Source organism: Haplochromis burtoni, unplaced genomic scaffold (genome assembly GCF_018398535.1).
Source record: "Haplochromis burtoni strain Fernald_Lab_line unplaced genomic scaffold, NCSU_Asbu1 Contig_171, whole genome shotgun sequence".
Lineage (NCBI taxonomy): Eukaryota > Metazoa > Chordata > Actinopteri > Cichliformes > Cichlidae > Haplochromis > Haplochromis burtoni.
The window spans coordinates 19,603-35,366 of NW_024582532.1; the positions used below are offsets into that span (position 1 = coordinate 19,603).

A 15,764-nucleotide genomic window follows, 5' to 3' on the forward strand; every position below is an offset into this window, starting at 1 on the left:
TATCTATCTATCTATCTATCTATCTATCTATCTATCTATCTATCTATCTATCTATCTATCTATCTATCTATCTATCTATCTATCTATCTATCTATCCTGTTTGCAAACAAATAAATGTGAAATACTTTTTTGTGCCTGATCTTCTTATTCATGTATTATGGGTTAAAGCACCAATGATACCTGTGAATTCCTTATTTTTTCTCTTTATTCATAATCTTTAAGAATTTACAAAAACAATTTCCTGGAAAATGTGTGAAAAAAAAAAGACCTCAGTCTGTTTTTCTGTGCCGCTTACAAGAATGTTATTATACCTTTACTCACTAACCATCCACTACTGGAATGACAGCACTGTGTATTATGGTCAAATATCTGCCTTATCTAGAGAAATGCACAACTTTTCCACCACTGACAGCCACTTAATAGTCTGCACCACACAGCTGTCTACCATAGAAGGGGAGGAGAAGTGTTGCACACTTAAATAAAACCTTTGGGGCTTAATGCACCAGCCTTTGGTGTACAATCTGCAAATATACAGACACAGTCCATCATCACAGGACTGAAATGTTTCAAACTTAACAAATACATCTTACAGTGGAATAAATGAAATCAAGATTAAAAAATTATTACAAACATAATGAGGATTACCATACATAATACTGTATTACACGTTTTGTAACCAGTCTCTTAACTTTTGCTAGGCCCACTACTTTACAATGAGTGGCCCACTTTGTTTAGTAGACTGTTCATTTCAGGGCATACTCCCTCTTGTGGTAGAACGGAGGAATAACCATTCTTCCAGTACTACAATTCACTGGAGACTGGGGCGCCCATTATTTTGTGACAGTTACAGAAAATAATATTTTAATAATCTGAACACTGTAATGAAATAGAGGAGATGGCTTATTTACATACATGAAACACTCCGTGCCCTTATAGATGGACCTGACCATTTCTGCGGTTTACACCAAACTTGCCATTGCACACTCTGGGCTCATCTTTACAAACTACTTTATTTTGGTTGCATGCATCATGCAACAGTGCAGTTTCCTATACAGTTACCGTTACCCAATCTACATTTATAATAACACTAAAAATGAAGATGACAGAATTAAGTTACAACATGGGAAAGTGGAAGTGATGTAAAGAATAGACTAACAGCACAAAAACACCCAGGAACGCAGGCAGATGAGTGAATACAGAGCTTCCTCACTGAATATATTTATAAGTGTCATTACTAATGCAAACTGAACTAAGTAAAAATGAAGAGTAGATGGCAGCAATGCACATCTGCAATAACCAGCCTGTCCAGCACAGAGGATAAACCGCAGAGCAGGTTAATGTGGCAAACGTGTGTTGGCATCAATCTCCTCGACAAGTTTAAGTAATCAGACTACTTTTAAAGGTGAAATCAGATTACACAAGTAATCAGATTACCCCTTATGGTGTACTCAAATTATATTGTATCATCACTGGAGGAACTTTGATCTATTCTTCTCTGCAGAGTTCTTTTAATTCAGCAACATTAGTAGGTTTTTGAAAGTGCCAAAGCAACATACATGTTATTTTATTTTTGAGACACTCAGATGTTGACTTACACTTTGAATAACTGTCCTGCTACATCTCTGTGCTGTATTGTTTTATTTTTTCTTATGTTTTGCTTTCTGTTAATCTTGGTGACTAAAAGCCTGGTTAGTGTGCACCTTATCTCTGCCTCAAGCCTCCTATTTTAATCCAGCAGATGGTCTTGATTCAGTTATTAAAGCTCCATCTAGAGGACAGATGATGCAGCTACAGTTCGTACATTAATGGGATTGTTTTTTCAGGAGCTGGGCCCGGGCCCTTAGTTCTAGTGAAAGGAACTCTTAACGCTTCAGCATACCAAGATATTTTGTACAATTTAATGCTCTTTGTGGGAAGAGTTTGTGGCTGGCCCTTCCTGTTCCAACATGGTACATTAGGTACAGTGTTTCTTTTGAACATTCTAAAGAGAGGTAAGAGCAAACATAGCTTCAGGAGAAATATCGGCAAGTACTTGTGTTTTTCTGCTTTTGTCAAAAGCTTCAGTAAAACATAAATCTTTATTAAAATACTTCTATTATTCAGAGACAGCTGGACTAACGCTGAACTCAGGATCTTTAAGCCTGAAACCATGAGCCATTCAGACAGTGGCAATGTGGGGGAATGTAAAGACGACTTTTCTTTTGTTCTGTTTAAAAGCTTTTTGAACATAATATGTTTATTCTGGAATAAAAACAGGATCATTGCACATATCTTAAAATCTATCATCATGCTGCAAGTCTATAGATGATGATATTTACTTTGCACATTTGCAAAATATAAGCATTCAGGCTTTGTTAAGCTTTATTGATAGGAGAAAATGCCAAGACAGACATTTAATTGTAAGTTTAAAGTAACTTAGAAAATGATAAAAACAGGAACGATTGGGGCTTGTGATGTATTCAACATGTAGTTATCCCTTATTTAGCATGTCAGTGTTTCTTTGCAGCTGTGGTCCTCCAACCTTTAAATGCTATAACTCATAAATACTAGATCATTACTAATAAATATTACAGTCCTTTTACCTGTACACATCTACACTATTTTGTGTTATTTAATTATTCCACCCTCTGTCTCCTCTAAATATTCAACAGATGAAGTTTTTGAACCTCAACATGAACAAGTAAACAGAGGGTCAATGGTCACCACAAAAATAGGGGCGGTGGTGGTTGTCTGTGTTCTCCTGGCAACTGCTGTCTTTTTGACGTTCTACTTCTGTGAGTTTAAACACTTTTATTCATAAACTTTATTTAAAATCAATAACATTTCTGATCTGCTTTAAATTACCAAAGAAACAGAATTTATATGTGTTGTCAGCTCACAAATGCACTGGCCATCTTCTGACTTCAGCACTTTATTGCAGCCACAGGAAGTCTGTGAAGAGACGATTTCACGCTCATGAAATACAAAATCACATCTGACATGAAAGATACATGAAAGTCAATACACAAGACAATTCACACACACACAAGACATGAAAACATGGCAAGAGTGTTGGTTTGCAGCTCACGTTTAATTAAAACTAGCAACAAAAATTGTTATAGACAATATATGTGACTCCCTACATTTTTCTTTTTTTTTCATTGTGGCATTTTAAAATGCTGTTTCATCTCCCTGAAGAACACCTACTTCCTCAAAATGTCTTGCTTACCTCATGGCACACCCGTTAAGAACCACTGGGCCAACATACAATAAAGTCATACAATTAATGTCATTTGGTGTTAGTGTTGATAAGCTTACAGGTGAATGAGTGATCGCTTGGAATAACGTTTGGTTGGTGCTACATGATCTCAGTTTGAGTCACATCATTTGGAGACAGACCTGCTGCTGCTTCACTCTCTCTGGCTCTTTTTGAAATTAAAGGATTTGATGGTGTTAAGCTGTGCTGAGTTATTTCGATTGTGTCACTGATTCTGCTGATAGCTAAATCATTCTTAGCCTGTTCATTGTGTCTGCGCACATTTCTTTTGACAGAAAGTTGCTAATGCAGTTATTCTGTGTAGGTGACCAAGGAGTCCAAGTGCAGGGTGGGCACAACCGCATCATTTGTCTCAATTATGACACATATTGCAAGAAAAACAAAAACACCTTTTCATTCAAGGCTTGCAATTGCCCCTCCTGGGGGCTCAGTCCTACCTTCCCCTGCACCCCTGCAGTATATTATAAAAACAGCATGAATCAGTCTCCACGCTTTAAACATCTACTGATCTGGATAAAAGTGATATACTACCACTATGGGTTTTTCATTTGTTCTGATGAATGCATTAATGCACAATGGTCTCTATCTGCAACATGAACTTCTGTCACTATCTGTGAAATTGTAAACTACTGTACATTAGTGCTGTGAAGTACTAATGGTGGAATTGAAATTGCTGTGAGGCAGCAATGCTAACCAATACTTGTGCATAATAAAAGTTGGATTGTAACAGCTGAGGTGACACTTAAGTCTATATTAGTGTTTAGAAAAGAACACTTAACTACAAAAGAGGGAGCATGGTTGTGGGTGAACAGCTCATCACTGATAAATAAGTTTCACTGTTATTAAAATAGTTTTTTATTCCCGGAATTAAAAATACCAGTTTTTACTGAAGCTATTATTGTTTGTTTGTTTTTATCTCTTAGGGTGATTTACTGGAACAACAAAGAACCAGACAACTGGTTCCTCATACCAGCAACTGGTATGAGGAAAATCCTGATGGAGAAGTCTGTGACAGGACGGAGGTAAAAGGTGGCGCTCCTGGCCTGAAGTGTTGGTTTGATAAATGGTGCACTATACCTCAAAGAAATAACTTAACTGGACAGTTTGTATTCAGTTTACATCAAGTTCAGCGTACAAAACAATCTAAGTACAGGGTAAAGATAGTGAAATGACACTTTTCAACTCTGATGTCACCAACTCTTAAAAGAAACTACAAGGACAAACTTAAAGAGAAGTGTTGAATAATATAACATGGAAAACCTATCCTTCTAATTGCTTTACCTGCTTAATCAATTAAATTTGGGTGGGGGGAGAAGGAGGGGGAGGGGTGTAGTCCCAAGTGTCAGAAGGTGAGCGGAGGAGTACGCCCTCAACAGGTCACCAGTTACATGCCAGATATGTACTTGAATAATATTTCGTGTCTTATATCTTTTGTCTTCATTCACATTGTTATTATGAGCCGCTATTCTCGTGCTTTCTGGGAAACAGTTTCCAACCATTTATTTTGTTTTTTTCTATTTTTTTAAGCTTTTGCAAAAACAATTTCCTGGAAAAGTTTGAACGACACTGATCCAGAAAAAACTATTGTGCTTGATGAAAATAAACACCTCCAGTCTGCTGACTTCTTGTCATTGTGTTTTCAATATTTGAAAATAATGTGGTTACTTAAAGCCATTGACATCTATCAGTCTGGAAATGGTTACAAAGCCACTTCTTCGGCTTTGGGACTCCAGTGACCACAGTCAGAGTCTTTATACACAAATGAAGAAAGCAGTGGGGAATCTTTCAATTAGGGGCCAACTTACCAAAATTACTCCAAGAAGACGTCAACGACTCATGCAGGAGCTCACAAAAGAAGCCAGAACAACATCTAAAGAAATCCCGGCCTGTCTGGTCTCAGTTAAAGTCAGAGTTCACAAGTCGACAATAAGAGACTGGACAAAATGAACTGACGAGACAAAGGCTGAATTTTTCACACAGGGCCAAGTATTTGGCACAAAGTTTTTAAAAAATAAAGTATTTTTTTAACACATCCATGTAAAACATAAATTTTGAACCATTTGCAGCATTTTAAATGAGGACAATATTAACTAACATTTCAATAAGCAGAGATCATTAGAAGCAACTGAACATGATTTATTGATATACAGAAATTAATTAAACTATTTGGTGATTAGATTCAGATGGGCCATGACAGCAAAATTTAATCCCAGTGGTGATAAGAATTAGGGAAGTACTTCCCACAGTCTAGACGCTAGTGATGGCGATGAAGATGGAGGTTTGGATGGAGCCTGAGTAACATGGGAGAGGAGGTGGGTTGCAGGGAGGCGACTGCAAGGGAGAGTGACGGATGAGCAGTGAGATTTAAAGCATGCCAAGTGGAGGCTGATTGGCCTGAAGAAGGCAGGCAGAAAGATGATTGGATGTGAGCTTAACAGCTTGAAAGTGATGCAAAGCATCCAAAACATCCAGGAAGCAGATCGATGTGTGACTACAGATCTTCCTTAATGAACTTACGTGTAAGCTTCGTTTTTGTCTGGTAAGACAGTGAAATTGCCATGTCACATCAATGACCCGTCTACAAATTGAACAATCTCAGAGTTCCTCAGTGAAAAATTGAGAAGATTTTCAATATCTTATCTACAGTACATAAATCAAACAATTCAGACAATCTTGAACAAACTCTGTCCACAAGTGGCAAACCTGAAAATCCATGCATGGACTCAGGAACCCTTCCAGAAATCACTGTCTGTAAAAACAGCTAACTGTGCTATCTGCAAATGCAGGTCAAAGCTCTGTCATGTAGAGATGATGCCATGATGATGGCACCATAACCCAGAAACCAGAAACACCACCATCTTCTTTGGGTTAAAGCCCATTTAAAGTTGACTGAGGCAAAGTGGAAAACTGTTCTATAATCGGACAAACTGAAATCTAAAGTTATTTTTGGAAAACATGAACCCCACATCCTTTGGGCTAAAGATGAGAGCGATCATCCAGCTTGTCTTGAATGTGTGTGTACATCTGGAAAGCCACCAACAATGCTAAAGGTAGATACAGGTCATTGTTCACAAACACTGATACATTTTGAAAAGTTAAGAAAAAGCTAAGTCATGCTCCATAGATAGTGAACAATTGTATTTTGGCCACTAAGTTCCTCTTTTATGCTGCACAATGACTGTTTACATTTATGCACCTAAAGCCTGTTAAAAATAAGGGGAAAAAACATATATACTTAAAAAATAATCCACAAAAAAGAAATCAATCCTCACTTGATGCTTCTGCTATTCACATTAGATGTGTATGCGTTGTATGTTGACCATGATTAGTTTCTAAAGTTGTTGTAATTTAACAAAATGATTACAGGTAACAGCAATGAGAACAAATGGTGATTTTCAGGACTAGGGGAGGCACAGGCTTTTTCATACTGTTTCTATGTAAGTGCTTTCTAACATTCACACTCTGGTGGATGCACTGGAATTAGTATCTTGCTCAAATATAATTGCCTTGTAGACAGGGATCAACCCACCAGCCTTCTGATTAGTAGGTGAGCTGCTCTACCTCCTGAGCCACAGCCACCCCAAGAAAAGCAGCTAGCTCTTGCAGCAGCAGGTGAGGTAATGATGAACAGGGATCCACTTCTTGTGGCCAAAGGAGGGATCCCCACTGGGAAAACAAGGAGAGATGATATTAGTACTCTGGGGGAGCAAGGTACACAAGGAGCAGCTAAAGCATGCCTGATAAGTTGAATGAACTTGTCATTTCAGCAACACCAAAGGACCTGAAAACTCACAGAAGATAACTAAAGTGGATGACGACAGAATAATTTAGTAAGTAAGAAAAACACTCTCATAACATCTAACAAAATCACATTCAGGGAATCAGGCTCATCATTGTTCATTTACTGTGGGTGTATACTGTTCAGAGAAGGGACATTAAATGACATGTTTACTAAAATACATTAGTTTAGCAACATATTTGTGTTTATTATTTCACTGGCTTCAACTCTTTCAGTATAATTGACAAGAAGTCATGATCACAGTCTGTAAAAAAGAAAAGTTTTCTCTCTTCTTCTTTTTATGTTAGACTGAGGCCAGACTGGACACTACATTGACCCACTATTACTTTCTCCAAAAAGTGGTATTAAACTGTTTAACGTGCTGTTATCAACATAATGCCACAGAAGAAGAAATTGTCTGCCTCTTTGTGAATTAAAGCACAATTGCATAATACTGCCACAAGATGGTGCCCCCTTCCTTTTAGTTGTGTTAAGCTGGAGCATAAGGCTGTACTACTAAAAGAGATTAATGGGTTAGCATGCTATGTTGCTAATGTTCCTTTGCACTCTCCACTAGTCGGGAACATTCCCATAACACTGGCAAATGCAGAGGTGGCAAAAGACCAGGCATTCTTTACTTAGGTAGCAGTACAGATACCTGTGTAAAATTGGCTCAGCTGTTTACAGCTTCAATTTTTTTAAAATCCCCTCTCACCCTGCAGGCGGTCTTTTATCCTTCAAGCTCAGGTCCTCTACCAGAGGCCTGGGAGAGACTCCTAGGACTGTGCTCTTCTGGACAGAGACAGTTCAAGCTCTTCTCTCAGCCCTTGGTACTTCTTGAGCTCTTGTGCTCCTTTTACCTGATGTTGCTATCACTCGGTATAGCTACATCTATCACTGTGGTCGTGTTCTTTGTCCGGTTGGTTAGTCACCATCGGTTTGTCCATCTGTCTGGAAGTCATTCTCAACAACCCTAGGGAGTGCGCCTAAGGGTGGGTTTAAAAAATTTATTTTCCGATTAAAATCAATTTTAGCTTAAATAACGTGATATTGATTCATTAAATCCTGAATCGATTTTTAAATATAAATGTATTTTGCCACAAACCCCAGAATCTCAGGTTAAAGCTCACAAAACATTTCAACAACCACCAAACAGCTAAAACAGCAAATGAGAGCAGAGTAAACAGATTCTCCACAAAGATGTGAACACAGACACAAACACATCCCTCCGTTCACCCGACGACACGTACATATACATGCCGTTGGGTGTTGGAAACCGACATCTCACAGATTCTGAAGCTGTAGGTTTCGTCACTCTCCAACCATAATTCACTGAACCAGCAGCAAAAGAGGATGAAAAGTACACTTCCTACTTTGTCTGTTTTGTGATTTTATTGTTTTCACCACAATAAAATGGCACTTCCTGCACAGCTCTCTCTCTCTCGCTCTCTCCCTCTCCCTCTCTCTCTCGCTCTCTCCCTCTCTCTCTCAGTGTATTTCAAGAACAGTTTCCCATCTCAAATCTCTGTTTTCTGAATTATTTGCTTGCTTATTGCGCACCAGTCTACCATTGTTTACAGCGCTGTAGGCCACTGTTTAGGGGTTGTTGTTGTTTTGTTTTTTTTTCAAAAATGACCTCTGACAAGAAAGCCTAATTTCTGCTGTTAATATGAAGAAAACTTTTAAAATATGCCAAATTGCAAAACCTTAGCTGTTTCTAATAAACCTCTGTAACTTTGCTCTGCTTCACTTAGCAGCATCAGGTAATGTTCATATGTTGATTCATGGTTTTCTTCTAGTTTTTTCTACTGCAGAATATTTTTAAGGTTATCTGTCTATAAAAAGCCAGGCCAGGAAAATCTCTTTCATGTTTTTCTGTTTTATCCTCAGTTACTTTGACACAAAGGCATCTGCTGTGATGCTCACACCTCTGATGAAGTCTCACAAGTGTCAGCTTTGTTTTTATATAAAAATATGGATATGTACTGATAAATGATCAAAATTATAATATTTCTGACTGTCTGAGTCAAAACTGAATCGGAATCAAATCAGTTAAAGAAATCAAAATCCAATGTGAAAAGATACAAACAAAGGTTTATTCTGCAGCTTGTAAAATACACTTTAAAGCAAACGTATTCACAGTTTTACTTTACCAAGTCAACACAAATGCAATAAAATACATTTTGATAAAGTTTGATTATGCCAGCTAAATATAAGCTTTATCACTTCCACTTTCCCACACTGTCAAGCTGTTTGTGTCATCACTGGTGTAGTCCAATCACCTTCTCCCGGCCTTTTCCAGGCCAATCAGCACTCATGCCACGTACTTTATATCTCACTGCGCATCTGTCTTTCTCCTTTGCAGATGCTTTTGTGCAACCCACCTCCTCCCCATCTCCACCTCTCATCTCTCAAGCCACCTTCATCATCACCATCAGCGTAGAGGCTCGGGTCCTGCTCTAATCCCTTTCACAGCTGAGGTTCCGTTCGGCTGAGACGGGCAAACCGCCAAACATTTATCTATATTTTGTTCATCAATGAATCATGTTTATTCCTTTGAATGATCTGTCCTTACTGAAATGTTTGTATAGTGTTAAACAAGCAAGAGTGAAACATGTTTTAAAAAATATTTGGTAGTTTATTGTAAAAAACTAAAATTACAAGTCTGTGCAGCAAAATAAAACATCACTCATGCAAGAGAAAACCTTTAGCATGTCATAATAGACTAATGTAACGTCAGGCATAGAAACTAAAAATAATTACTGTATTATTATCAAACTTGCTGTATTAATAAATGTACAAAGACGTATTATTTATTTGTTTCAAAATAGTTGAAGTAAGCAGTAGAAAGACCCTCCTCCCTACCTATCAGGAAGTTGGTTTTTTTACAGAGAGCTGTGAAAGGTGTTGTGGTTCACTTGAAAAACCTGAAGTGAGGGTCGCGGAGGTGAATCTTGATGCTAATCTTTCTTTTAAATATAGAAGGAACTGATTCCATATTAGCACCAGTTTGCTGTTTTGTTTTTGTGAGTCAGACACAGGTGGACTAACTCTGAAGTCAAGAGTTTGAATCATCAGCATGATGAGCCGTCCACAGAAATACAAAGAAGGTAAGAACATTAATGTGGTGGTAAATCAACAGGGAGAAGAAAAATCTACCCTTTTTATGAACAATGCTGTTTTCATACAATGTGATATGTAGTGGAAAATGATCCCAACGTAGCTAAAATATCTTAAGCCTGTGTTCAGGGTTTTATCAATTTATCAAAAAAATAAGAAAGTGTGTTGATGTCTAATATACAGTGTGTCAAGATTCCCGTTGCGTTGAGTTAGCACTATTTATTAAATGTTTATGTACTTGTGTGTTCACTTTCTGTCTCCTCTGAATCAGGTGAAGCTCTTCACTCTCAACATGCAAAATCAAACAATGCGTTAAAGCTCAGAGTGGCCGTGCTGGTTGTCTGTGTTCTCCTGGTATCGGCTCTCGTGGTAACTTATCTCTGTGAGTTTGTAGTTCTATTCATGTAGCATTATGTAGCTTTTCATGTGTCTGGTTTATCATAAATTTACATGAGAATCAGGATCTTTAAAAAAAAATTGTGATTTATGACTTTTTAATTAATCTAATCATATTTTATTTTAAAATTCTAAAAGGCTTCAGGACACATTTGTCCTGTATTTTAATTAAAATAAAAACATTTTTAACAGTAATTTAGCTGTTAATAATGTCCAGTGAGCTATACTATCACCTAATTTCCACAATAAGCATCAAGTTCTTGCTCCTGTAGCGCTACAGAAGCAACATATACAGTCAAATTTGTATTTATTAAAGTTATTAAAACCTGTCAGAAATAGTCAGTCATAATGTTTTACTTTACATTAAATTATTTTTATAGTAATTTATGTTAACATATTTAACTTGTTATTTTTATTTGTAATTGACATGTTAAAAATAATCTAACTTCAACTCAGACATTCTTATTCATGAGTCTCAGGCAACACACTAGCCATCAGTGAAAGTTGTCTGACTAAATGTCTAACTTGCCATTTATTTTAACATATTAATTATATTAATTTTTAATATTAGCATAAACATACTAATTATATAACATTTAAAACACATGATTTTAACCATACAGTTATATAATAAAATACTTGATTGATACTGCATTCAGTTAATGAAATATCAATTCATAGCTAAAAAAAGATTAAAATTGTGTTATAACATATCTATAATAGGTTATGACATAATCAAAATATGTCAGAAATTTATTACCGGCTTTAGTGCAACCTCATGAATGTAATTTTGACAGCATGTTTTGTTAAATATTCTTTATCACACTCAGACCAAATCTGAAGGAATTCACAACTTCTTTGTCACATATCAGTGATGTCCAAGACAAAAATAAACACATCAATTAAAAAAAAGAAGATTTTAAGCTGAACCAAAATCAGCCAAGTTACTCTACTCTCTGTTTATATGGGTATATTGTTTACCTGCATGCTACCAAAGCCTGCTCATGTGTGAACAAAATCGTGACTACAAGTTTGCTGAAATAATATCAGTTCTAGTAACAAGACCTTCTCCTTGGCTATTGACTCTGGAAAATCAAAGGCAGATATTCTTTACAGAGATTAAGTGAAGCCAAAAACAGTACTGACTGGGTTACATTTTTTTTCTTATTTAAGTGTTTGAGCTTTTGAAAACCAAGGAAATGCTCAGAAAAATTGAACTGGAGCGGGAAACTGTTAAAATTCATGTCACAGGTAAGAAAATGAGACTCCTACACTGCAATTGTGGACTTTCAATTTTGTTTATGACCTCAGGAATTCAATCACATAACACGACATTTCTCCTAAACTTTTACTTTACTTTCCCAACATTCATTTTCTATTCTGTTTTTCGTTTGTTTTGTTTTTGTTTTATTTTTTTCAGAGAGATTGCCTGAAATCAAACCATGCAATACAGTGACGCCCACATGTCCATTGCAGCCTGAAATTAAAATAAGTAAGTTATTAACTTTTCGCCATGACTTGTATCTGCAGAAAGAGATGGAATAAAAACATATACAGGATCAAAAGAGCACCCTGCTACAAAGAGACGATTGTGATGAAAAATTTATTGAGTAAACTTTTTTAAATTTCTTTTTCATAACAGTAACACAACCTTACAGCACAATAAAGCCTACAACCACAACCTCACAACGTCCTGAAGTAAACATGAGTAAGTTTTAGATTTTGTCTTTGACAATGTTTTTATCCTGTGATTGAAATAAAGTTGATGGACTGACAGAAATGATAAGATAAACTGTAAGTGCAGCACAGAGGCACCTCCTTCTGCCTCCAAATCTCACAAACATAAACATGATTTGTTCCACCTGAAGAAATATCTTCCTGTAATCTCTTCAAAGATGAACCATGTTATAAATGTGAGGATGACTGGAAGGAACATGGAGGAAATTGCTATTACTTCTCCACCAATTCATCCTCCTGGAATAAGAGCAGAACTGAATGTACAAACTAAAGGAGGAGACCTGGTTAAGAATAGACAGCAAAGAGGAGCAGGTATAAAACACTCTGCAGGTTCATGTTCTCATCCTGATGTTTCATTATCACAGGACTGAAAGATTCCCAAAATAATTTAATCAAATGTTCCTGTTTAGAATTTCTTGAGGAAAAATGTTCAACAAAAAATGGAGATACATGACATCCCTTTCTGGATCGGACTGACAGACTTAGCAGAAGAGGGCAGATGGTTGTGGGTGGATGGCTCCCCACTAAATGAAAGGTTTAATTCAATCTAATTAGATTATACAACATCACACACACACACACACACACAGACAACAGACACACACACGGACAGACAGACAGACAGACAGATAGATAGAAGATATGATGCAGATATACGCCGACATCATCCTAGTGCAAAGACAAGTGGAAGCAGACAAAAACAACAAGCACGCATGCTACAAACTTTACCCGAGTCATTTAGACAGCCGTTAGCACATGATTCTCCTTATGGGGACCTGATATGTTTAATATGCTGCTGAGAATATAGCCCAGAAGAAGCGTATAGTATAGCTTTTATTTTGGAAAGAGACATTTCTCTGTAATAAACTCTCTTTTCCAAAGATGAGTGATTCTCAGATCAGATAGATTTATTTTTTATTACTTTTGTTGTTTCAGCAACATTAAATTTAAAAACTGTACTTTTGAGTTAAAATATATATTTATAATTTTAATAAATGACAAATTAAAAAGGCATGAACATTTTTTTGTATCGAAAAATATCAAACCGTGACTCCAAAGTATCGAGAATATATTATTAGGGTGTAATCGATTGCACAAATTCACGTTTGTTCGATACGATCGATGATTTTCGGCGTAAATGTGCAGTCATATTCGTTGTGTTCCCACTAGTGCTGTCAGCGTTAATCTCGTTAAAATTGACATTAACGCCATAACGCGCAAATCTCCGTTAACGAGTTACCGCATCGCCCCGTGCTGGGGCTGGACGGCGTCAACACGTTAACAAGCTAACTGCGCTAACGCACTAGTTCCCACCAATTGAGCATTGCGTGGCACATCCGACATACTGTTTTACTTTTGTCCATGACGCACTTACCATCAGGGTCATGCTTCACATGAAAACCAAGATAGTTCCAAACGCCAGATCTGAATGAGGGTGGGGGAGGTTCAATTTTCGGGTAGCGTTGAGGCAGTTGCCATGTTTCAACGAGCTTAGCTTCTGTCTTGCTAGCTTGCGCTGCACTCAGTGGATCTGCACTCGACAGTGCAGCCTAGGCGGAGTAGTCAGAACGCAGATCCACTGAGCGCTCAACACAGACAGCATCGTCAGAAGAAAAGTTGATAAAATAAATAAAAAATTTGTATTGTTCGATACATATGCATACCGAACCGAAAGCACTGTATCGAACGGTTCAATATCAATACGAGTATTGTTGCACCCCTAATATATACATATATAGTCACCTTAAGGTGCATTATACTGTGAGGAAAAAAGGGACCGCAAAAATCAGACAATCCCAGTAGCATTTTATTAAAGTGAGTGAGGAGGTAAGTGGAAAGTGAGGAAAGAGAAGAAACACACACAGAGACCAGGACAGAACACAAACACAGCGAAAGAGAAGACACATTTTATGACATCCAATAGTGGCGTAAAAAAAGACTGAACACATTACAAAAACACTTTTGTTCATTTCCAGAATCATAGTTCAGCTTTTACTTACTTACTTTACTTGACTCTTAACATTCTTTCTGTTTTTCATCCTTTAGTTTGACATTTTGGAGGGTTTTTGAGCCAGATGATTGGAAAGGGAAAGATCCTGATGGACAGGACTGTGGTAGGATGGGGCCAGTGTATTGGTTTGATAACTCCTGCAACAGATCTCGTAGAAGTATTTGTGAGAAATCAGCAGTGGTCGGACACCATATATTTGTATGTGTCTAAAATTCAGGTCAGCATGTATTTTTTTAAACAACTTGAGCAGAGTATGTAAAGCTAATACCACAAACATTTAAGCTGCCTTTCAGAAATGCTCAGTGAAAAAAGAAATTCTGCATCGTGTATAATAAAATAAATGTGAATAAATATTATGTGCTGCATGTCGACATCTGAAACTTTTGCCTGTAAGAAACTTAGACTACATAAACAGACTTCAATATTACTCAATCAACTCAGGAGGGGAAAGTAGTGCTTAGTGTTCTTAGATTATGTGATAATTTAACTTGTGGTTGCCTCAGTCAGCCATGTTATTGTCTGATACACAGTGTGCCATTTCCTGTTTGGTTAATGCAGCTGTATTTGCCACAGCTATCTGGTTTACCGTAAATAAGAGGAAGTGAATGTTTACAATAAAAGTGTAAATTACAGTGTGCATGAACATCAATGCCAGCTTCATTGTTTTAATTCAGTTGAGCAAAACAACACCTAAAAAAAGACAACCTATAACACAAATGGTCCTGCATCTACATAAAGATAAATATATATCTACTATTAACTGAGTTTACATTGATCTCCAACCTCCTCCTTGTAGTTTGTTATTCATGAGGACTTAAGACCTAATTTATAATTAAAGTTTGCCTCTTTTGTTATAGTTTATGTGAAGGTTTTAGACTTTGATTTACTTTGGAGTTCAGTACTATCTGAAATGTTGAAGGTAAAGATGATTTACTTTTTTTTCAACAATGAAGCAAATCGTTTGTTAGGATATATGAATTCAATCAAACTGACGTGAATTCACAAAATGTTGCAGAGGAAATGGTACGTGTTTTTATTGCATTTTTTCAAATATATATACTTATACATCTCTCCTGAATGCAACACACAACCTTGTCAAATGTTATGGTGAATAAAATTAGCACTACAGGCAGAATGAAAATAGAAACTAAAAAAGTACTTTAAAAAATTAACCTAACCCCCAACAGATGCTAGAAAGGTACTAAAGAATTAGGTTGAATTGCTAATTTTTAATCTGATGTATTTTTATCAAGTTTAGTGAATCTAAAATGCTATAGATTTGCATTAAATTTCTTAAACAGTTTTTTGAGCTAAAAAAAAAACTACAGAAAAAGTCACAAACCTTGAAGTTTGTAAAACTGCAATATCACGGGTAAGAATGGGATACACCTATACTATACTATAAAACTGGATTAAACTTGGACCATCAGTGCAATTTGATATGATGGCTCACATCCATTATTACC

At 36.7% G+C, this 15,764-nt stretch overlaps 2 protein-coding genes across 2 annotated transcripts in view; both read left to right on the forward strand.

Moving 5' to 3' along the window:
- The window catches only part of LOC121815278 (CD209 antigen-like protein E), a 34,433-nt gene extending 19,439 nt beyond the window's left edge, over nucleotides 1-14,994 (forward strand). Inside the window, exons 3-4 of the mRNA XM_042225430.1 lie at nucleotides 12,698-12,822; nucleotides 14,334-14,994. Of these exons, the coding sequence (XP_042081364.1) occupies nucleotides 12,698-12,822; nucleotides 14,334-14,508 (300 nt within the window). The 3' untranslated portion in view covers nucleotides 14,509-14,994. The remainder of the gene's footprint in view (nucleotides 1-12,697; nucleotides 12,823-14,333) is intronic.
- LOC121811755 (C-type lectin domain family 4 member E-like) overlaps nucleotides 10,360-15,764 on the forward strand; it is an 18,775-nt gene continuing 13,370 nt past the window's right edge. Inside the window, exon 1 of the mRNA XM_042225429.1 lies at nucleotides 10,360-10,536. The gene's annotated coding sequence lies outside the window, so the exon portion shown is untranslated. The remainder of the gene's footprint in view (nucleotides 10,537-15,764) is intronic.